General features: G+C 38.5%; 1 protein-coding gene across 2 annotated transcripts in view; it reads right to left on the bottom strand.

Moving 5' to 3' along the window:
- Positions 1-22,914, bottom strand: part of USP7 (ubiquitin specific peptidase 7) — a 66,098-nt gene that overhangs the window by 10,063 nt on the left and 33,121 nt on the right. For both annotated transcript variants that reach the window (XM_021411278.1, XM_021411279.1), the window contains exons 5-22: positions 20,909-20,997; positions 20,104-20,212; positions 14,786-14,916; positions 11,959-12,013; positions 10,831-10,911; positions 10,650-10,740; positions 9,793-9,875; positions 8,720-8,829; positions 8,154-8,310; positions 7,004-7,148; positions 6,292-6,422; positions 5,095-5,229; positions 4,844-4,945; positions 4,022-4,127; positions 3,544-3,636; positions 2,608-2,675; positions 1,952-2,052; positions 445-598 (exon numbers count right to left, since the gene is read on the bottom strand). In XM_021411278.1, the coding sequence (XP_021266953.1) occupies positions 445-598; positions 1,952-2,052; positions 2,608-2,675; positions 3,544-3,636; positions 4,022-4,127; positions 4,844-4,945; positions 5,095-5,229; positions 6,292-6,422; positions 7,004-7,148; positions 8,154-8,310; positions 8,720-8,829; positions 9,793-9,875; positions 10,650-10,740; positions 10,831-10,911; positions 11,959-12,013; positions 14,786-14,916; positions 20,104-20,212; positions 20,909-20,997 (1,941 nt within the window). The remainder of the gene's footprint in view (positions 1-444; positions 599-1,951; positions 2,053-2,607; positions 2,676-3,543; positions 3,637-4,021; positions 4,128-4,843; positions 4,946-5,094; positions 5,230-6,291; positions 6,423-7,003; positions 7,149-8,153; positions 8,311-8,719; positions 8,830-9,792; positions 9,876-10,649; positions 10,741-10,830; positions 10,912-11,958; positions 12,014-14,785; positions 14,917-20,103; positions 20,213-20,908; positions 20,998-22,914) is intronic.

Genomic DNA, 22,914 nt, shown 5'->3' with positions numbered 1-22,914 from the left:
CTGCCACTGAGTCTTAGACAGCACTGTGTGGAGAAAGCAGTAGTTTGGTCTATAAAATTAGTACTGTTGCTAAACTACAAAGAAAACAGGTACCATTAGCTTCCCAAGGTATTTTTCTATCAGCAGATAAATAATATGAGCAAGTTTTACATGACATTTAGAAAGCAAACCCATCATTTCACTAGAATATTAATTTCTAGAGCAGAATGGTATGTAAAGAATTCTGCTGTCAATGAACTCATTCTTAATGCAACTAATACTTCTAAGCATTTTCTACTCACAAGCATTAGTGAGTTTCTTAATTTTTTTATTCCCACAATGCAAGTAGTGTATAAAAACCTATCTGCTCTCTTCAAAAAAATATTTATTACGCCTTTGTGATCGAATGCAGAAGTCACTTTCAGCACAAAGAAAGAAACGTGGAGAAACAAATGGGATACGTGCCTGAAAGTAATTCATCCTATTGGATAAAGTTACAACAAAACCAGGGTCGTTGGGGATGGTTTTATCACAGAAAATGACATCCACACGATGATAGAGGTCTCTGAAGTATTCCTTAGCTGTTGGCAGCTCACTGTTATCGTTTTCTGGGTCATCCCTGCAAGAGTAGACAAAGGAAAGTCCCATTACATATTACGCTGTTACAAATACACATAGCTAGGGCTCTTAAAAACAGGTTCTACAATAAGTCAGTGACAGTTGAGAAATACAGAAGGAAAGCTAAGAAACCCTTTTAAAGAGCTGCCACTTGTACACAGTGGAACTAGTACAGTCAGTAGTGACTCACACCCTTGAGCACTTCTGCGCAGTGCAAGAGCAAATGCACTTGCACACTGTGCTTGACCAGCTGGTAATCTGGCAACAGGCTGACTCCACTTGTTTCACAGCAGCATTCCAGCAGCGCTCTTCCCTCCCTCTCCACCCTGGCACATCAGTGCATGTCTTTATTAATGCTGCCAAACTTTCTGTTCACCGCTGTACTTTGCACAGAGGCCAGCACTCCTTGAACCACAGAAGCAAAACAACCTGCACAGATGCTGGTTTGGGTCACTACTGACCGGTACCCCTATCTTCTCAGCAGAGAAATAGCACCAGGGTACAAGCTGTGCACTTACCCAGAAGTCAGCAGCCAGCCAAAGGTGCATAACACCAACTGGGTCAACAGGGAATGCGAGCTCCAAGGCATGACATGAGAAATACATTCATCTCACATAATCTGGGGTAAGACTGCTGAAGATAGACTAGCTGGCTTCCACCCACTGTCAGCCCATGGAGAGAAACAGAGCAACACAGTTGGGTGTGACCATCAGGAGTGAGAGCATAGAAATGCTGATTTATAGCCCTGACAAGCTTACAAAAGATCCCTTTAATGGATATAAGGAGCAGGAGTTCTCCTTTTGCCTTGGAGAAAACTCCAGTTGAAGCACCAGTACACCTATGAGCTGCATACGCTCAGACAAACTGGGAGAATCACCACAGACCACTATGGAGCGTAATGTGAGCACATATAAAAGGAAAAAGGGAAAGCAGTTGAGTTCTAAGGTGAAAGGAGCTCCAAGTCAAGAGCTTGTATAGTAGCAATGGTACAGAGCCCAAGATCTGAATTTCTGGTAGGCTCTTCTCTGTCTGAGTTATGGTAGCTTCAAGTAAAAAGCTGCACAACTCAGATGTGTTGCTGAACCACGCTCTTCAGTAAGAGCAAGATCTATTTTAATATTTATGAGTATTAGTTCTCTAAACTAGGATGAATTTCCCTAAACGATGTGATGTGGTAATTAAAAAACAACTATCTATCTTCCTGGAATGATCAAATGAGAACTGCTGAGAATACGTTTACTGCTGGAAAACTAGACCTCGCTCCTGCTAAAGCATTAAATTAAAGGAAGTTCTGCTTTCAAAGTGAACTAGGTGATTTAATTGTAGCAATAAATTGGCCCTTTAAAATACATACTTCTGAAACACTATGATGTCACCATCCATGAGTTCATCAAGAGCTTTATCAAGAGACACATCATAGTCTTGAATCCTTTCTGTTAAATTGGGTTTAACTTCCTGCAAGGGAGAACAGGAATCACACAATAAACAAGAGACAAACATGAAAGTGACAGCAGTAAACTGAATCAAATACGGTAACTTTTACCCTCTATCTTCAGAAAGAAGTGTGCATGTGCACACATACATATGTTTTTTAGATAAATGTAATCTTAGCTAAGGTTCAGACACACTTCACTGTTACTGGTAAAAATGACAACTTATTTTTACCAATACTTCACTTTAAAAAAGAACTTCTGTTAAAATCCTAAAGTGTTTTATCATTCGGCATTATCAAGTTCCTACAAAAATTCAGAGATTAACTTTCTACTGATGCAGCCTCCAGAAAGATGGGAGAATAACAATTAAGCTTACTAATCTTAGCAGCACAGTGCCTCCCATGTCAAGCTTTACATCTCAACCTTGGTTATTTTTTCCTTCTCAAACTTGGTTATTTTTTTTGTTGTAATTATCTACAGACCAGAATGTTATCACATAGCAATTCATCCATAAAGGAAACTCGCTACTGGCACAGCAATTATGAGTTTTACAATAAAAAAGTCTATCAATCCAAACCTCATAGAGGATAAGGTTAGTTTCTTGTGGAAATCCTGCTCTCTCACACATAACTGGAAGCAAGTCACCTATTGGAAAAAAAAAAAAAAGGAGTATGAAATGTGTTGCACTGCTTGCAAGACCTATCTGCAAAAGAACAGAAAAATCTATTTCTTTTGTTTTCATAAACCGTTTTAAAATGTCTTTCTAAACAATGGAGACTTCTAGGTTAAAGCTTCCCATATTGAGATGCAATCCAGTGAGAGCCTTTACGGTTTTCTTCCACTTCATCTGAACAGCAAGCCTGTAAGGCCATCCAATATCAAAGAGATTAAATGACACTGTTCTTTCTCCAGAGAAGGATTTTCATCTCTTTTTGAAGAATTCACACGGATAAAATAAAAACAGAGGAAGCATGTACAAGTCAACTGAAGGAAATATTCTAAATGACCAAGTACTGTAATTCAGTGGCCACTTGCTGAATTCTTTCAATGGACCCAAGCAAAACTAAGGCTCACAGCCAAGTCAATCCAGGCAGCTGTCCTCAGGCTAACACTGTGAAAAGTTGTGCAAGATTATTTTAAATGCAATTGCAGAAGTTCATTCTGCAAAATAATCTGAAATACAAGGCAAAAAAAACAGGGAGCAATATCATATCTCAAAACTTTACAGCAAGTCTGAAACAGATGTTCATGTTCAGAACAATCTGGTGAACACTGTAAAACTGTAACAAAAAGCTAACTGGCAGCCAATGCTGTGTTAAGACAATGTTTTCAGCCTTGTAGAAAGTTTCACTGACTACATGAGGGAAAAAAAAAAAACATATCAGAGGACCTGCATAGGCACTGGGAGAAATCAGAATTTCACTCTGTAATCTACCTTTGATTCCAATAAAACATCTAATATTAAAAGTAAAGCAGATACACAATGTATCTGTCTCTAAATTTTACAACTTACGTATTTTACAGGATATAGGTGTGTAGATATGTCCACAATAATTCAAACTCCGAGTTTTCGGATCATACATCTTCAGAAACAACATTACATCATCTAGAAATTAAGACATAAAATTTAGTTTTAATTAAGGCTTACCCGACCGCGTCTGGAGAAAAATCACTTAGATACTTTTCTTTAAGCTGTAAAAAAAAAGTCTTTATTCATTTGATTAATGTCCTTAAAATATCCTGAAATATCAAATTTATATAAACCTGCATATATTTGTAGAAAATAAATTATTCAGTTATTCCAGTAACATTTGAAACATGCCTTCCACTTAAGGAGAAACCATGGCAAAAAGCGTATAAGAAAAACTAATTTCAGCACTGTAGCTTGATGAGTACATCAATGCCACCACTGAAAAACAGGAGTGCACAACATTTCTTGAGATACATCCAAAGAATTTTGCATTTACTCAAGATTTAGCACATAAGCTTACGATCTTTATCAAACTTGGGTAATGTTGCTCCAGTAGCAGCCATCTCTGGATCTACTGTTTCCAAAAATATTGTCCATGGATTTTCATTGTCACTGAGCTCAATCATCTGTATGGAAAGATGCAGAAGAAGAAAAAAGTCTCAGGAGAATATAACGTGAACTGACACCGCATTTTCGTGGGATACAAAACTTTTTGATATATTCTACGAGTGGGAGAGATTTTTTCTTTTAGCTGTGCTAATGACAGGAACCTTGTGAAGTTTATTAGGAGAAATAATGCCAGATAAGAAATATAAAGTTTTAATGAAGCAGAAATATTACACTTTGCTTAAAGTTGACCTATTTCTTTCTCATTTGAAAATACACCTACAGTTATCACTGTTAACGCATGGAAATTAACTCTGGAAAAACACAAGAGTATTTGTACTATTTAGGCAGAATGTTTTAAATTTTAAGCAATACATTTCATTAAATCCATTGCTTCCGCCCAAACAGCACAAGATTTGAGAAGATATTTATGTCTAAAACCTAGCATATAAATCATTATGATGCATTCTCTTCACAGAAAAAGAATTACACACCACAGTCTTCCTTCCCCCCAAATCAATCTACTATATTTCAAATAATAGAATCCAGAGAATAGCTTGGGATGGAAAGGACCTTAGAAATCACCAAGTTCCAGCCCTCTCCAATATAAAGCTTTACCAGACGGAGGTTAAATTAAAACCCTTAAAAAACGGATGTCTCAAAGTTAGATTCTGAAATCCAACTGAGAATCACAGATGACATATAGGAGTAATGTTCTTTATCAGTGAATACTTACTGTTTTATTGCCATCTGCTTCATTATCTAACATTGCAGGTCTTTTTGTTCCATTACTTCTAGCTTGCATTGGCCACAATCTGATCTGATCCTGGGGAAATCCCTAAAATTAAAGTTGGGACAGGAAACAAGATTGAGATGCTTACTGAACACAAACAGAACTTGCTTTTTAAAAGGACTGGAGGAAGATAAAGACTAAACAGAACACATTATACTAAAACAAACACATACAGGCAGCTACAGAAAGCTTACCATTGTTTGAGAGAGGTTCTGAACAAATTCTGTCAGCGTGGAGTTTTTTAATACTTTGAAAACAGTGTATTTCACTTTTTCTTCATCGTACATGTCATTGCCTTGGTGGCCACAGAACTGATCCTCTGCTACTATCTGAAAATTTACATTTCAAGGTTACTGTTCATATTAACTCAGCTCCTCAATACAATACCATCTTATGGCGATTTCCCATGCAGTGTCATTGGCTCTCAGGACAGAATCACACTGCTCACTTTGTGTTTTCACAAAGGAAACTTCTAAGTAATAGATCATAATGAAATTTTGTGAGTCAAATCACTACGAAATTAACGTGAAGTAATTCTTATAAATCCTGAACAATAAGACATCAGTAGCACTTAGATCTCAATCTTGGAAATGTACACCAACAACAGTGGCACATTAAAAAAGCCTGAAAAAAGTGGCATATTTTGTGTAATGCAAGGAGGATGCTTCCTGCACCTGCTGCAGCTGTTAACTGACAGACTGTACAACTCTGCCAGTCTCTCCACTGAAAACAGCCCTTGTGTAAATGTAGCACTGAACAAGCTTAACTTCACCAGTATCTCCACTTATGAACTCCAGAAAGAAAACACAAAGAAATACGGAGGCAAACAGAAAATGCATTTTATTTTCTTTCGCCAGATGGGCTCTGGAAAGAGCCATAAACAGGGTTCCTTAAGGCAATTCATAACAATTTAGTCCATCTGGCTTTTCCAAAAAGATAATTGCAAATATAAGCACTCTCTCCTTCTGCTTCTACTCGACGAGCTCAGTTTGGCAGATGTCCAGCCTTGCTGCCTATGGCTAGATACACTCTAATTTTAGAAAATAATTCCTGAAGGAGATAAAAGTGCAGTGGCAGGGTGGTCATTTAAAATAACCTAGTCCTTTTCCTTTCACCCAAACTTACTATTTTTCCTTGCAAGCAAGTAACTTTCTGGGCTTCTAGAGAAAGCAGAAATGCCTGTAACATACTTGGATTTCCCAGCACAGCAGTGTTTCATTAGTACGCATTGCACATATAAACATACTTAGAAGCACTGAAATTATAATCTCAGTGAAAATGTTACATCCAAGCTTATTCAAAAACCGAAAATCAAGGTTTGTCTTGGGTGGCTCAATATTCTGAATTTTAATGGGAAGGCAGCTGCAACTTGATCTGTTTCAAAAGCTGACCTGCACTTGCATGTAGAGGTGAGCTTCCTGCCTCTCCTTCCTCTTCTGAGCCTCTATTCTCTTCTCTTCTTGTAGCCTTTCTACAAGTTGTTGAGGAATATCATGGTCCGTGACAGGCTGCAAGACTTCACCTACAAGGAAGATTTTATAATATCATTTCAAAACGTGCATCAAAACATCATAGACACATGACTTCCTCTGACTTGAAGTCAAAACCAGCCTTTTTTTTATCTAATTAAAAACACGATTTGATATCATTGTGTTTTGGCAAAAGTAGCATTTTCTATCCTAAGCCAAAATACACTACTTCCATGAAATAAGTATCATAGACTTCTGAATTAAATATTCATTTCAGGCTTAAAAAATATTTACCATTCAATTGTTTTTAATAGACATAGATACACATATTTATAATGGATTAGATCTAGTTTTTGTAATTTAAGTCACTAGCTTTCCATCTTACAAAACAATTAAGGCTAAAACACTCTGCTGATAGTCTTGCCTTACTGTGCTAAGACAAGACAGCAAAGGATTAGAACACACTTTCCATAAGCGAGGGGAATGATGGTTGATCCCCACAGAATCTATAGAAATCCATCTGGAATTAACAGAGCCTCTTTGTATAGAAAGGCTGTCCACAATTCCTAAGTAAAACACAGCCCTAGATCCCAGTATGTCTCTGTAACCTGGAACACATGCAGAGTATACATACTTAATTTTGATTCCCTGATGTAAACCAACATGTACGCATTAGTGCAGTGCCGTACAGATAAGTCGTCGTCATGGCCTCCATAGTTGTGTTCAATCGCTTCTTCCTTTGTACATCTTGATACAACATCATCATCAAATTTACACCACTAGAGAAAATTTTATATAAATGTAATTTTACACACAAAAACACGTTACTGGATGACAAATGTATCCTATTTCTGGCATATCTAGAGCTCTTTGAAGTAACCGCAATTTGTCTTCAAGCAGCAGGAGTTCAAAAAATCTAGTTCAACCTAATTGGTGCTACAGCATTAGGGAGGCTGTAAGAACCAAACCTGAAGTGATGCACCTGAACATTTTGCAATGAATATCAGAAATTATCAGTCTGATAATCACACAAATAATTCACTTTAAGACTATTGCTCAAGTATTTCACATTGCTGTATGAGGCTCAGACAGCTGACCTTTTTACAAAAAATACAATGCAATGATACAACATGCAACTAAGTACTTGTAATTTTAAAGAATTTTACAGGAAATTTTAAATAAAACAAATAAAAGTAATTCAGAGTGAAAGACAAGTAGCGATAAATTCACAGTAAAACCTGACTATTCCTTTTCCTGTGAACAGTCATTTACACAGAAATCCAGAGAGCTCAAGGGAAGAGGCACCTGACCCATAAACATCTAATCTGATCAAGTCACCTAAACCTGTAACAGTTGGACATGCAAAGATGCTGAATTTTTGAGTTAAAGAAACATTAGGAAGATTCAGATTTGCTTCAACATGAAGTCAGTCTAAATAAATTTGCTTGCTATAGAAACTCAACACACATACACAAGACTGAAGGGATTCCCTTAGTCTACTGAAAGCCAACAGTAAATAGGAAGGTGCTGCTCTTAAGATGGTAAGTGGGTCTTTATCACCTCCAAATGCCAGCTGCTCTCTAAAGTCCAAAAACTAGACACCGGGGCTGCTGGTTTGATTTCATTTTGTAAATATAAGGCAAATCAAATACATCTGACTTCACTAAGTGAGCACACCAGCACGCTCTGTTAGCAAACACCAATTGCAAAGAATTGCCCATCATGAAAACAGCAAGCATCTATTTACAAAACACTAATAGGTTTAGTTGTTTTTCAATACTCACTTTTCCATCACCCTTTGGATTTAAGTAAACAACATAATGTCCACCATGGTTATCTCCACTGTGTACTAGAACTGCATGAAGAATGTAATTTGCAGGATCTTTAGGATCTGTTTTTTGCAAAAATTCATCTAGTGGCAACTGTTCAGGAAACTCAAACCTAATTTTCAAAGAGAATTAAGACAGGTTTATTTGTATTTAAGAGATACATGCTATTAAGAACACCAACACTTAAGCCAAAGGAGAATTAACAAATTGAACAAGTCACAGCAGCATTTCTATCCAGGATATGAATACACTGGTAGGTTTTACACTGTTTTTACATGGAATAAAAATAATCTTCATAGACACAGCTGCAAGTGATGAAGTATTCCACTTGTCATTCAGAACCCTAACACCAGTCAGTGCACCTCTTGGGCACCTCTAACATACACCTATGCACACACCCTCCTCTTGGAGTTGATTCAAGAACAGAATTTTTTCAAATTATTATTATTACTATTTTTTTTTTATATAAAATACATCAACAGGTCCAAACTGTACAACTGAAAAAATCCACCAAAACTTACCTATCATTTATCTTGATGTTTTGATCAGTCTGAGGATCATACATAAATCTCATGAGCTGTAGATGTAGTACTGGTGGCAACGTTAGGAACTTCACACCTTTCTCTGCCTCCTACATATTTTAAAGGAAACAGAGGGTTGAAACTGGAAGATTTTTAGCAATTTAAAATACTTGTCTTCTGTAGACACTTTCCTATGGACTTCCATTTTATAGGCTTGTCACAACAACGTGCAAAGAATAGTCAGCTTCCGCTCCAGTTCTGAACCACCTTAATGCTGCACCAGTCTTCCATGAGCTACTCCAGCAGCATCACTAACCAAGAAATCACTTCATGTAAATTGAAGTCACTCATGCAAGAACATGTGAGTATCTCTACATTACAAGCAAGTCGTGTATAAATGAAATCTAAAAAAAATACTGAAGCAAAAATTAATTTCTGATCAGTTAGGAATTTCACGTCCACTGCACCCTGCCAACAGATACTTGGCTACCAACGCTGCTTCCTGAGAACACCTAAGAATATACAGAACATTACTGACAAGACCTGCTATGTGGAAGCTGCAAAAATAAGACCTAGGTGGGAGGGAAGGACTTCTCCTTCCTACAGTGGAAGCAACAAAGTGCAACTGAAAAGCTTAGGAACATGCAGACAGATAAATGGTTAAAACTGCATAGGTTCATTTGATGAATCACCAAGAAGGTGATGACAGAAAAATGACCTCTCGAGGTAATTTTTAGAGCTATGCTGCTTTTTCAGTAGGCAAATAGGATGGTCTTAAATGAATTCTCAGTAGATAAGAAGTTCATCATGAAAATCATTCTTGCCACTAGAACTGTTATTAATACAAAAGCAACAATTACAGCTGATTGAGCTGTTTTCAAGTCCAAGCTCCATCCTGAGAAATCTAAATGCAATTAAGAGGAACTACACGAAAGCTTGCTTAAAGAGAAAAATGAACAAGATCAGTTTATTCAATCTCCAATCATTGTATCAGTAGCAAAATTTTTTTTTGCCACTATAACTCTTTTATTTTATCAAGGACACAGACATAAATTTTAAAATCAAATAAATACCTGCAAGCCATGTTCTCCTGCATCGTACTTGTTATCACCATCCAGCTGCTCCACTGCAACATAGTCAATGAAGGACTCAAAAACTAAATGAAAAAGATTGGCAAATAGTAGGGAAAGAGGAAGAAAAATGTAAGTTTACTCTAGCCTGGGGGCTTAAAGGATTCATCAAATAACACATTAAGACATCAGAGCTCATATTTGAAAATTTGTCTTTACTGCTATATTGTTTAAGAACATCACGAACCACACCAAAATTGCAGAGGCATAACTAGGAATTTCAACAGATTTTAAAACCACAGTTACAACTGTCTGCCAAATCTCCTGTTCTCACTCTACAACTGCTAAATATCAAGCTAGACGATTTGTCTGCTAGAGTCTTACACATCCTTTTCCATGTCTTGTATGCCAAGTACTTGGTGAAGTGATGATAAGGGACCACTGTTAGGATGCTCTGGTTAGTTTGTTCTTTTTATTTCCTTGTTTCTACGGTCAAGCCTGAATAAGAATCTATTTCCCACAAATCAATCTCAATATATAAATTACAACCTATTGTGAAAACACTGATGTTATTAAGATGGCATCATAACCAGTTTTATTACACCAGTAAAACCCCTACAATTCAGTGTTTTATGAAAACATCTCAGAGAATTAATTAGGTGGGAAGGAGCAAGAAAGGGAAATGGGAGAAGGGGGAAAAGAGTGTAAATAAAAACATCTCCTCCGAAATTAAATCAAGCATCTTTCAAAGTGCTGAGCAACAATCAGTTTGAAATCTGCAGGTATTAAACTCAACTGGTAAAAAAACAGCCCAACATGTTGAAGTATTTGATTGGTGCATATTACAGTGGATCACTTACTATTTTTCTTTCCCTTTATACTTAGCTGGATGTCATAATAATCTTCTATTCGTTCAGATCGATAGTCTACGTGTTTGCATTGGATATAAGACTGTAAACAAAAATAAACACGGCAGAATTTCAATGTATACAAGTAACAGGCGAGTTAATTTTAAAAAATATTAAGAGATTAAATACATACCACCATCTTTCCTCTGAACAACTTAGGAATAGTGCCTTCTACACATGTGCCTTTCATTTTATTTTCCACATTATCAAGCAGCTGAAAGGAAAAACAAGTTTTTACACAGGATAAACAAGCACGGTTTCCAATTCATTCATCGCGTATGGATGACTACTTCACTAATCGAACACTAAGCTACTTCCATAAAAAGTTTTAGTCTATTCTCACGGGCATCTCTTTTAACCCTCCAGATCCTCCTCTTCCCCCTGGAAAATACTCTGAGGAGCACTCTGGATATCATCCTTTGAGTTTCAAAAACCTCACAGGTGTAATGATGCACTTGTATCTTCAAAATGACATTCCTCTCTACAGCAATTTAAGGACCACTCACATACTCTATTTTCAGCCTTCCCTGTCCCTTAAAAAGTTCTCACTCTCATAAGGCCGCAACCAATCCCACTCTTAAAAATAATACATAAATCATGGCAAAAGCTCTTAAGTCTTATTGACTTGATTTAAACTAACTAGTGTCAGCATTGGTAGGAACATTACTAATTTGTATTACGATGGCTGCTCCAAAATATATATTATGATGTTGGCCCATGACATCAGAGGCAGATGTTGGTGGGATGGCAGTAGAGGATGAACCTTCCTACCAACACCCCGTTATGTGCTGTTGCCATGTGACAGATGGCAGCAGAGGGGCACTCTGACAGAACGGCGTCTGACATGGAAGTGTGGATGAAGCAAAGGTGTGTCACTGAACTCCTCCGTGTGGAAAAAATGCAGCCAGTGATATTCATCGACACTTGCTGAACGTTTATAGACCAAACAGTGGATGTGAGCACAGGGAGGCAGCGGGTGGTGCATTACAGCAGTGGCAACAGTGGGTCACCTCCGCTGGTGCAGTACTTTTATGAGAGTGGCATGCAGGCTCTTGTCCATTGCTGGCAGAAATGCACAGCTAATAGTGGTGACTATGTTGAAAAATAATGTTCTGTAGCTGAGAATGTGCTCTATCAAAAGTGCTGTTGAACTCTGTATGGGTAGTTTCCATGGAAATGAATAGGATGCATTACTTTTGGGGCAACCTACATATACACACACAATATCAAGACATGTCAGTAAGAAACAGCAAAATCATACCACTCGACATAACTCCTGGACATCATGTTGCATGAAGCTGTCTAGAGTCTCCCACCTTTGCAAGAGAAATTAATACAAAATTACTATATCATGAAGAAAATTTACAGCTCAGAAGACATTTTCATGATTTCTCTTCAGATCAACGATGTAATGCATAGCAAAATACATAGACTCTAAGATATAGTACTGCCTGGTGCATGAGTTTTTCAGTTCTGCAGCATTTACCTGGCCCACAGCCTGCTCCTGGATCCATTTCTCCTTTCAGTACCCCGAGCTCGGAGTAGGGATGGGCAGCAAACACGTGGGCAGCTGCCCTGCACCCATCTCCCTTCTTTCTGCAGATGTGGGGACTGGCACAGGCAAAGCAGCCCAAGCCATGGGGAGGGCCTAGGGTCAGGCTCTTGCTAGCAGAACGCTTCCAGTTTAAAACCTATTCTCAGTTCATGTCAAAAAACACTTAAGAAAAGGCCTGGGAGCAATTCAGTGCTGTCAGAATAGTTTCCTCAACATGCTTCTCACTGAGTGCCCTTCATGTGCAGTTAAGCCGTGTTCAAGGCAAATTTATGCACACCAGAAGAAGCAAATGGATTTATAAGAAATAGTGGCTCCTTTGTGCTCATCTGAGCAGTTAATCTTGAACGCACAGTAACTCCAAGGACGCATCCACGTTACTGAATTTGTCCACACCACCTGCGCTGTACATCCAAAAACAGTTGTTGTCAATAGGAGCGAGTACAACACAGGCTTTGAATGCCCCCTCAGCAACCAAGGTGCACACTGCAGTAAGGCTGCTAGGGCCCCTGCCTTAAGTAAAAGGAAGAAGCATAAAGGAGCTGTTATCAGTTTCACCATGAAATACTTTCTCACAGAAATTCTTTAGATTTAAGAAGCATTCTTGAGTTTAGGTGTCTGATAGCTCTTCTTCCAGCAGGTCATCGCTTCCACTATAGAAAATAAGCTATATTTACCAACGGCTTCTGTGAGAGCCAAAGGTTCAACCCTGTGCTCTTGAAGCCAGAAGCAGAGGGGCAGTCAGCAGCAATATTAACCTTACTTTCTCCTCCCACTCTCAGTGATTCATCAGCACTGTTACACTGCAGCATGCTACTCCCAAAAGCAGGCTCTAATAGCTGTGTGGGGTCCCCACTTGAAAAAGATCACTGAACTAATCCACTGGATAATTAGGAATAGAAAATAACCTCCTGAATCTGTAGGCTTTAAGCACTTGACAACTTAAAGGACAAAAATCAAAGAAAAGGTTATATCCTAATAGTAGCATTTTTAAAAAGGACTCTTTTGGACAATAGCATCAGTTTCTTCTAAAGAAGCCAAGCTTATTTACATTCCTCGGAAACTCATAGGACCCAGTAAAAAATTAAGCTCTACACAGCATACAGCTAGGTCCCACCAAGTTAGAACCCTCCCTCTGATTTAAAGGAGGAAAAAAAAAAAAGATCTTCAACCACATTCAAAAATTCCTTCCCAAGAACCTAAGCAGGCAGGAGCACATTTTCAAAAGCTTGCTCTCAGCTACGAGATTAAGCTCGTGCAATACCCTCAGGAAAGATCTCTTCATGCTACTGAAGATGACACAGTTAAGATACTAACTCAAGATGAAGCATTTACAATATCAGCAAATCCTTTTAGTGTAACAGGAGAGCAGGAGTGCTGAAAAACTAAATGTACAAAGTGCCAGTAGGAAGAGGATGCCACCAGATAGAGCACCAAGGTTACCAACTTCATTTTAAAATAACCCCCAAAAGGGAAAAGGACAGATGTAAGGACACAAAGAATCTTATCAGGACAGAGTACTTCTACAGCTTCAACAGAATCAGAGACCTCAGAAATGAGATTGCTATGCTGAACACTAAGACAGCTCCATGAAGACCATTTAATTTTCTAACTCGTTTTCAAATAATCCTTTCAAAACTATTACAAATGATTAGCTTACAAATACATGTGTAGTGAAGTAATGCAAATAATCCTCTAGAACAATTTTCAATTAAAAAATTCTCCACATTTATAGGGAAAACTGAACTATCAAGCTACTGTAAAAACCAAGCAAACAACCAGCTACAAAACCACCATCCTCAGCACAGCTATACTGCACAACCATCCTCCATTTGTCTATGTGCTCCAGATACAGAAGTATCTTTTGTAACACGATCTCACAGGAAGCAGCACCAAAGGAAGAAACACCAAGCAATGAACTGGGTACTGGAGGGAAGTGAAAATAGAATCCAAGCTTTTAGTAGACGTTTTATAGAAGAAAAGAGGGTGCTAGACTGAAGACAGCTTTAGAGATACTCTTTTTAAGCTTTAAATCACGAAACAGAATACAGGATAACTGTTGCTAAACTGAGGATGGGAGAAAATATAAGACCTTTGTTAAGTCCTAAGGAAGTGCTGTAACAGGCACCAGTGCTGAACTAACAATCTGGAGATTCAGATTGCTATTTCCCTAGATTTAACATAGAAACAAAAGAGACATTAACAATACATGAACTGGAGTGTTTCAATAATGTGGTTCTGTATTTTATTTAGAGAAATGTGCCACACAACTTTCAGGTAAGGTAAATTCTAGTCCCAGTGCTAGAGTGTTTGATGACTGTGTATTCCAAATATCTGACTTTTGGAACAGCAGTCTTGGGTACTGTTTATTAACAAAAAACCTAGCCAAGCCACCTACTAAAAGCTAGCAATTAACATGCTATATTAACAATTCTCTGCACCTCTCTAAAAAGCCTGATTTAAATAAAACCTTTTCAAAGAAATGCTATATGAGACCTATAACAGCCCCAAAATAGTTGAAATTTCCGAAACTTACCCAAAAGATTTTGTTAGTTTTTTAGTTCCAACTGGCTTGTCACTATGTTGCAGCTCATAAAACACTCTTTGCAATGCTAAAGGAACACTTTTGGATGAATCATCTCCTTCAGTGGGCATCATGTACACAGCCTGAAAAAGTATTTAGTTCAATTAGTATCAAAGGAAAAAGTTTATTCCTCGTATCATTTAATGCGTGCTTTCCTCTTCAGTGACGTATTTCATACAACTCCATTTAATCATCACTCCAGAAGAGTTTGAAATAAAACCTCTTACTGTAATGTAAAAACATTAGTTGTCTAAAATCATCTTGTTAGAGCACAGTGCTTACAAGGATCTGAACAACTAATTCCTTTCACGTTAATGTTATCTAAATAGTTCCCTTATTCAACCCCAGGAAAGTAAATACACTCAAGCATTCAACACACATGACCAATTTATCATGCCTACGTCTATGCAATTATCACAGTAGAATCTGATATACTGGGTAGCACTAAAGGATTTTGAAAATAAGTTCAGTTTCATGCTTTAGCTTGGCTCTGTGTGACTATCATCACCTCTGCTAGGGGAAAAAAAAGCACATGAAAGCATAAAGGGCATCAGGAGAATGAAAACAGAGGGTCTAGGTGGAGTCGAAGGATGCCAAAGGCAGCCCTGAGATTCTCTGATACATTCATTCCTACTGAGCAGCATCACTGCCTAGCAAATGGAGTAAACAGCTTCATCAAAACAATTCACTAATTATACCAGTGAAGGAATGACTGAAAACAAAAACGTTATGGAAATAGACCAGCAGGCATTAGGAGAGTTCAAACAGGTAGGAAAATGAGATTCATTTATGAAATCTTACGTCAATATATCTATGGAGAAGTAACAGCAAAGAAAAGGTATTTACTGGGAAATGCTCATTTAGAAATTCTGAATGTAAAAAGCAAATAAAGGCAACTTTGAAAGGGGATTAATATGCAAAAATAAAGAGACACCGATATTAGTTATTATAGGAGAAAACATCCCGTTAAGAAATAGAAAGATTGCCACCTGAATTTTAATCATCTTCCTTTGCTCTGCATTTGCAGATCTCAAAGCTTGCTTAAACCACTTTCACCAACTGATATTGAAAAAAAGACAAAAAACGCATCCTCAACATTACTCTTCAGGAACAAGTTTTATCTGCTGAACCTCCGTGATTCTTCACGGCCTCACGGCAGCCCAGCAGCTTAACCAGCCAGCCACCCCGGGCAGCTCCACAGAGCTAGGATCAATTCATTCCGACGCAGCTGTATCAGCAGGTGTTCCATGGGGCCAAGCACGGCCACAGAGCTTCCAGCAGGCAGCGGGGCAGCGTGGGCGGGCTCTGTGGGCCCGTGCTCCCACTACAGACCCAGCTCCGAGCGGCCTGCTGCACAGGCTGTGCCTGGCTGAGCCCAGCTCCTCCCGCAGCACTGCCCCACCACGTCTCCACACACACGTTGTACGGTTTGACCACTCAGCTGTGAGAACTGCTTTCCTCAGATCAGAACGTACAATTTCAAAACAGCTCCAGTAAGCCATTAGAACAATATATATATATATATATGCTTTCAGCTGCTTCTCTATTTTCATTATCCTAATGCAGAGTTACAGTTAACTATGCTGATCTGGGCAAGCTCCAATTTAAACATCAATAGCTAAAATTATCCCCTTGATTTTACAGGAGTTATTTTTTGCTTGAAAACACTAACATCAAGATGAGTCAGCATCTTGCAGAATTAACTTAACCTCCCTCTAACCCTGGTTTATGAGCCCTTTTATGAGCTGGTCTTCACCGGCCAGTATGGGAACGGGGAGTATTTCAACAACCATGTTTCAAGTCTTCTGAATCTGATCAGCTTCTGCTCATTGCTTTCAATATCTTGTAAATGCTCCTTGACTAGCAAAAATTGAGCAAGTTGCTAAGCTTAAGCAAATAGGATATGAAAATCACATGAGGAAAAAAAATCCAATATAATCCATGAAGATGCATTTTCCAAAGATATTTTTGTATTTACTTATGAATAATAAACATTCAAATGCTAAATATCCTTCATGACAAACCCAAGTGATAGTACAGCAGGCTAAAATTCAACCTAGTGGTTCTCACTGTAGCTATCTCCTTCTAAAATGAATAAGTAGGAGTTCAGAATATAATGAAAATTAAACAAAATCAAGTCCTTTCCATTCAGTTCTCATTTGGTTTCCTGATATGTCATCTTGATGACTAAATCCATTCCTGCATCTCTCAAATAATAATCAAGTAATCGCTTAAAATTTGTTTTTAATGACTATATTCCAGATGCCATTGAATAAAAACACCCATTTTATTTCTTCTGAAGTTCTAATGAATTACTAACATCTAACATATAGCCTTTCTTTTGTTTTTCCTTCTGCTTGTGAACGTGAGTATGACTGAAACAATTTTTCAAAACGCGAAGTGTTTCTCCAATCTAAAACAAATCACCCCTCACACACGATCCTTTACAAACCCTTCTTTTCATGCTTTGCTCTCCCAAACTTTGAAAACTCGTTCTCAAGATCAAGGAGTCAGGCATTTTGATCATTTGAAAAAAGCAGGATCTTCAGCACCTGAGAAGCTCCTCCAGGAAACAAACACGAAAGAACGACAGGGACGTGTACAGGCAATGGCTAACAGCCCCAGACACAGATATGAGAAAAACTTTGAATAGTTAAGTGATAAAAGAATGATACAGGGAAGCTGGAAGACACTGCTTAGAGTCAAGACAATTACTTAAGAAGGGAAGAAAAGACCATGCATTAAATTTGAGGGTAAGGTAAAATATATTAGCTAAATTAAGGAGAGCCAGATTGGAGGAATATATTGCATCAACACACTTATGATTTTAGCATAGCTATAAACACTGTGCAACATGCTCACAAAATGTAGGGAATTGTTCAAGAGAACCAGCTAAGAACTGTACAATTGCCTGGATGAAGCAACAGAGACCAGTGGGCTGGAGGCAGCGATGACGGGCATGGGAAGTAATAGAGCAAGCTTCAAGACCAACCCTGGACTTCCCACCTGGGAAGCCACCACTGTCCCTTGCCAGTGGCATTCATTTGCTAATAACAAACATGTGCGCTGAAGAGCAACTTCCTTTGCTTTATTCCCTAGCATCAAAGCCACCTAGTTGCTAATGAAGAGATGTTTCATTTCAGGTACCCAAGAACCTTCCACCTGCTGTTTGGAAACAAAGCACAGAGAAGAAGATCTCTGCATTAATCCTCTCCCACGCTTCAGTGTTTTGACTTCCCATAGGTATATGCTTCCCCTTGCTACTGGGTGTGCTTTCCCAGCTCTATTCCTGACAGCAACTCCTCTGTTAACAAAGGTCTGAATAACAGCATTAAAAAAATTATTTCTCCTAAGTACAGAGGATTAACAGAAATAATGGCATTACTGATAATTAATTGTTTAAAAAGGAACAAATTGGTTCTAAGCAAAATGAACATCCTGTAGAGATTCGCTCTTTTCAGACCAGTCAGCTACTGATTCTTCCTATCTCTGAGTACTAAAACTGTCTACAAAAAAACACTACTGACTCTTCTGTTTACAGGTGCTCTGAAAACCTGGAGAATAAGCAGAGAATTCAGTACCATTTCCAAGAGGAAGCTGCAGTTCCTGGCTAGTAAATTAAGCTTTCTCATTTGGTCACTATCTAGATACGAACGATCCTTAAGAGCTGGTAGGTATTTGGGGTCTGGGGAAGGACTGCAGGGGAACGCCTGAAAAGATCAGTTCAGTTGAAACAAATCTGTATCACAAAAAGAATTTCTTCTTTACAGAAGATTACGTCATGGTACATATTGATTTACTGACTACCAGACATTCTTGAAAGGAACTACTCAATTGGATTAGATGTAGCTATTATAGAAGCACATCTTTCTTCCAAGAGCAATGTGAAGTTGTCCATAACAATAAAATTCATGAACATCGTCAGCGCTGACCAGGCATTAAAACAAATGATAAAGTGAATGCACAAACTACAGCTTTTGCTAAAAAGGAACAGGGCTCCACGTAAAGCAAATCAAGTATTTTTTTCTTGTGTGTGGCACTGGTAAGATCCCAGTTACAAGCTATTGGAGCTCAACATGCTATTTTTTGCAACACTTCAGAGTAAACAGCACATTGCAAAAGAAAAATCTCAACAGGAACACCTGCAGGTCACTGTGATACAAATAATAACGATAAGACAGTGGAAAGTAGGTATAATAAAAGGAAAGTTTTGGAGAAAAGAAAGCTTAATGGAACAACCTTGTACACACAAGAGAAAGCAGAATTCAGAATACTTAACTACCACTAAGAGATACAATAACTGCAAATGGCAAGAACACAGACATTAAAAACTCAGGTAGAAGTTGTAAACTACAGAAAGCAAAGACAACAGATCAAGAATTAAGAATGACAAAAGAATCCCCGAAAATACTTGAAAACTTTTTAAATTAAAGAATGATAATCACCAATACCAGTAGATGAATGAAGTAGGGAGAATCAGCAGGAGATGCCAATAAAACAAACGGTGCCAATTCATACGTTTAACCCCCCACATACATACACACCTATTTTCCCATTTTCCAGCTAGACACACTTCTATATGAAGTCATCATTTATGTTTTTAACCCATTAAAGCTATCGTACTATTCTAAGTTTACGCGTGATTATTATCTTTCATCCTGTTTTCCACTGAGATACTAAGCCCACACTTCAAAATCCTATTCTTTCCAAAGTACCATCTGTAGTAAATAAAAAACATACGAATGAAGCAAATATAAAGTTGTTTAAGCTACTGAAATTATAATATTTTCATTACTACAAATACACAAGCCACAACGTCAGATAATTCAACCACATAATACAAATTAAAAACCAGAACAAATGGTCATACTTATTTTTTTATGATGTTTATGGGTCGAGAAGTCACAACTGATCTTTCCATTTTAATTTAAGGAAAATACTCTCAGATCTGTGACTAGGAATCAGTCCTTTTTTCCCTTTTTTTCCACTACAATTAATGGACTTTTCTATGCATAGTGTTGCTAAAAAACTTTAACTTTTCCCTTAACACAGGTTTTTCACCAAGTATTCTGTCTACTTTCACAAAACCAAGAGCCTATGCTCATCAAACTAGAAAAAAAAACTTCCCAAACTCAACCTCAAGTACAATTTGCATGACCACGTAAATTACAACTTCTGTAAGAGGATGAAGGAGGCAAAAGGGACAGACAGGACTGTTTCGAAGCACTTCTACATAGAGCAATCTCACTTTTTTTCCACGTACTAATTACCTTTCGTAGTTGATTTGTGAAAAATAAAGTCTGTAACAAACTGTTCATGTAACAGGTTGCTCCCTGGTTCTTTAAGCCAACATATCCTGTGTGCTTCTTTGAATCCCATCTAGAAAAGATTAAAATCAATCAGTTAAGTTTAAAATCAAGATAGAAGTGCATTAAGTGTAATAAAGACTATTTGTTCCAAGGTACCACTGCTGCAGATACCAGCTACTTTTCACTATTACTTGCCATTGAAATAACTGACTACATAACACTAGTACTATGAGTTAATAATCTTTAGAATTAATACGCTTTGTGATTTTGATAAATTTTCTTTTAGAATACATTCCATACGGTAGACAAATTACTTATTATGAAAGTGTGCTGGAACCCAGAGCTATACTTCTAAGGGCAAGTCTACATTTCAGTAGAACCAATTTCTTTAGAAGTGACATGACGCAGAGTGACTCAGACCAGGCAGTTTAATACAGCTGTAAATCCAGGCAAGCTAGCCACCAGTCACCTGATTACATCTGAAACTCTTATCACTTGCAAGATCAGAAACACTGAGGCTAGATTTGCAGAGCAATTAAATCAAAAACCAATTGTACAAACGTTTCACAACGTTGTGCGGAATAACGCATACTGAAATTTAACCTTGAGTCAAATCTCTATATGATTAACAAAACATATTCCTTGTGAAAATTCATCAATTAAGGGTGACTAAATGAGAATGTCTAATGAGCTACAACTATTAGTAACAAAATACCTGACCAGGTTTAAGCAGAATCAAGAATTATTTTGGAGCAAAGGTACTTACGCAACTCCATGTGGAGCATCTGCTTGAACATAGACTTCGAAAGTAACTTTGTCCTCTTCTATAAAGCCCTTTTCAGGATCAGTAACTTCCTGCAGAAGACAAATGACACAGGAACATGAAAACTGCAAAATTTCTCTATCTTACAACATGACTGCAGTGAAGCAACCAGTTAGATATCATTTAATTTCCAAGCCTGACCTATCTGTAATAAACCAAAGGGGGGGGGGAAAAGTGAAAGCCAGCAGAAATGCTGTTTTTCAGCTTAATACACTGGGATCATTTTTTAATGTCTCAATACAGGAAACTTGCTCCTGGCTTTTAAGGTTCTGCAGTACTATTTCAATTTCCTGTGGATAATGAGAGTCAGTAATCAAACGCTGAGCTTCCATTGAAGAACACTGCTCCAGCCAGATGAAAGATTAGAGGACTAACCTTCGAAAATGCTTAAAAAGCTGTCTCAAGATAAGCTTTTGAAGTATTTCTATCCATTGAAGTGTATGTACACATATAAAAAGAACACATGGAAATGCACGAAGGTCTATGTTGCTCCAGAATTACATTACTTTTTTTCGTTTTCACCAAATGACAGTCATTCAGATATTCAGAAAATAACAATCACAAAAACGTTTGAGTTGGAAGGGACCTTTAAAGGTCATCTAGTCAAAACCCCATGCAATGAACAGGGACAACTAGAACTCAGTTGGGCTTCTCAGAGCCTGGTCTAGCCTGACCTTGAATGTCTCCAAGGACAGGGCATCCATCACCTCTCTGGGGAAGCTGTTCCAGTGCTTCACCACTCTGATTGTAAAAAAAAAATAATTCTTCCTTATGCCCAGTCAAAACCATTTCCCCTTGTCCTATAACAACAGACCCTGCTAAAGAGCCTGTCCCCTTCTTTCTTATAGCCCTACTTTAGATCCTGAAAGGCTGCTATCAGGTCTCCCTGGATCCTTCTCCAAGCTGAACAGCCCCAGCTCTCAGCCCATCCTTGCAGGGAAGGTGCTCCACTCCTTGGATCATTTTTGTGGCACTCCTCTGGATACGCTCCAACAGGTCCATGTGTCTTCTGTAATTCACAACTGGACATAGTACTCCAGGTGTGGTCACACCTGTGCTGAGTAGAGCTCTATTTGCTGGCCATCACTCTTTCGATGGAGCCCAGGATATGGTTGGCTTTATGGGCTGTGAGGCACATTGCTGGCTCATTCCCACCTTGCCATTCACCAGCAACTACAAGCCCTGTTTGGCAGGGCTGTGCTGAATCCTTTTGTCCCCTAGCTCATACTGATAGTGGAGGTTGCCGTAATCCAGGTGCAAGACCTTGCACTTGACTTTGCTACACCACACAAGGTTCTCTTGGGTGCACTGCCTGGGCCTGTCTAGGTCTTTCTGGATGGCATACCATCCCTTGGGTGTGTCGATTGCACCACACAGCTTGGTATCATCCCCCAACTTGCTGAGGGTACACTCGATTCTGCTGCTGACATCACTGAAGATACTGAAGAGCATCGGTCCCAGTACTGACCCCTGAGGGACACCACTCATCACTGAACTCCATTCAGACATTGAGCCGTTGATCACCACTCTTTGGGTACGATCTTGCAACCAGTTCCATGTCCATCAAACAGTCCACCCATCAAATCTGTATATTTCCCATGCGGAAAGGAGGATGTTGCAGAAGACAGTGTCGAAGGCCTTAATGAAGTCCAGACAGACGATATCAGTGGCTCTTCCCATGTCCATTGGAGCAGTTACACCATCAGAGAAGGCCACTAGGTTGGTCAGACAGGACTTGCTCTTGGTGAAACCATGCTGGTTGTCTCATATTATCTCCCTTCATCATGTGCCTTAGCATATAGCCCCTTGGAGGATCTGTTCCATGATCTTCCCCAGCACAGAGGTGAGGCTATCAAGTCGGTAGTTCCCTGGGTTGTCCTTTCTACCCTTCTTAAAAATGGATGTAAGACTACCTTTTTTCCAGTCACCAGCGACTTCACTTGACTGCC

This window comes from Numida meleagris, chromosome 13 (assembly GCF_002078875.1).
Source record: "Numida meleagris isolate 19003 breed g44 Domestic line chromosome 13, NumMel1.0, whole genome shotgun sequence".
NCBI lineage: Eukaryota > Metazoa > Chordata > Aves > Galliformes > Numididae > Numida > Numida meleagris.
Note: the sequence above shows the minus strand (reverse complement) of the source record. Positions and strands in the feature narration are given on the sequence as shown.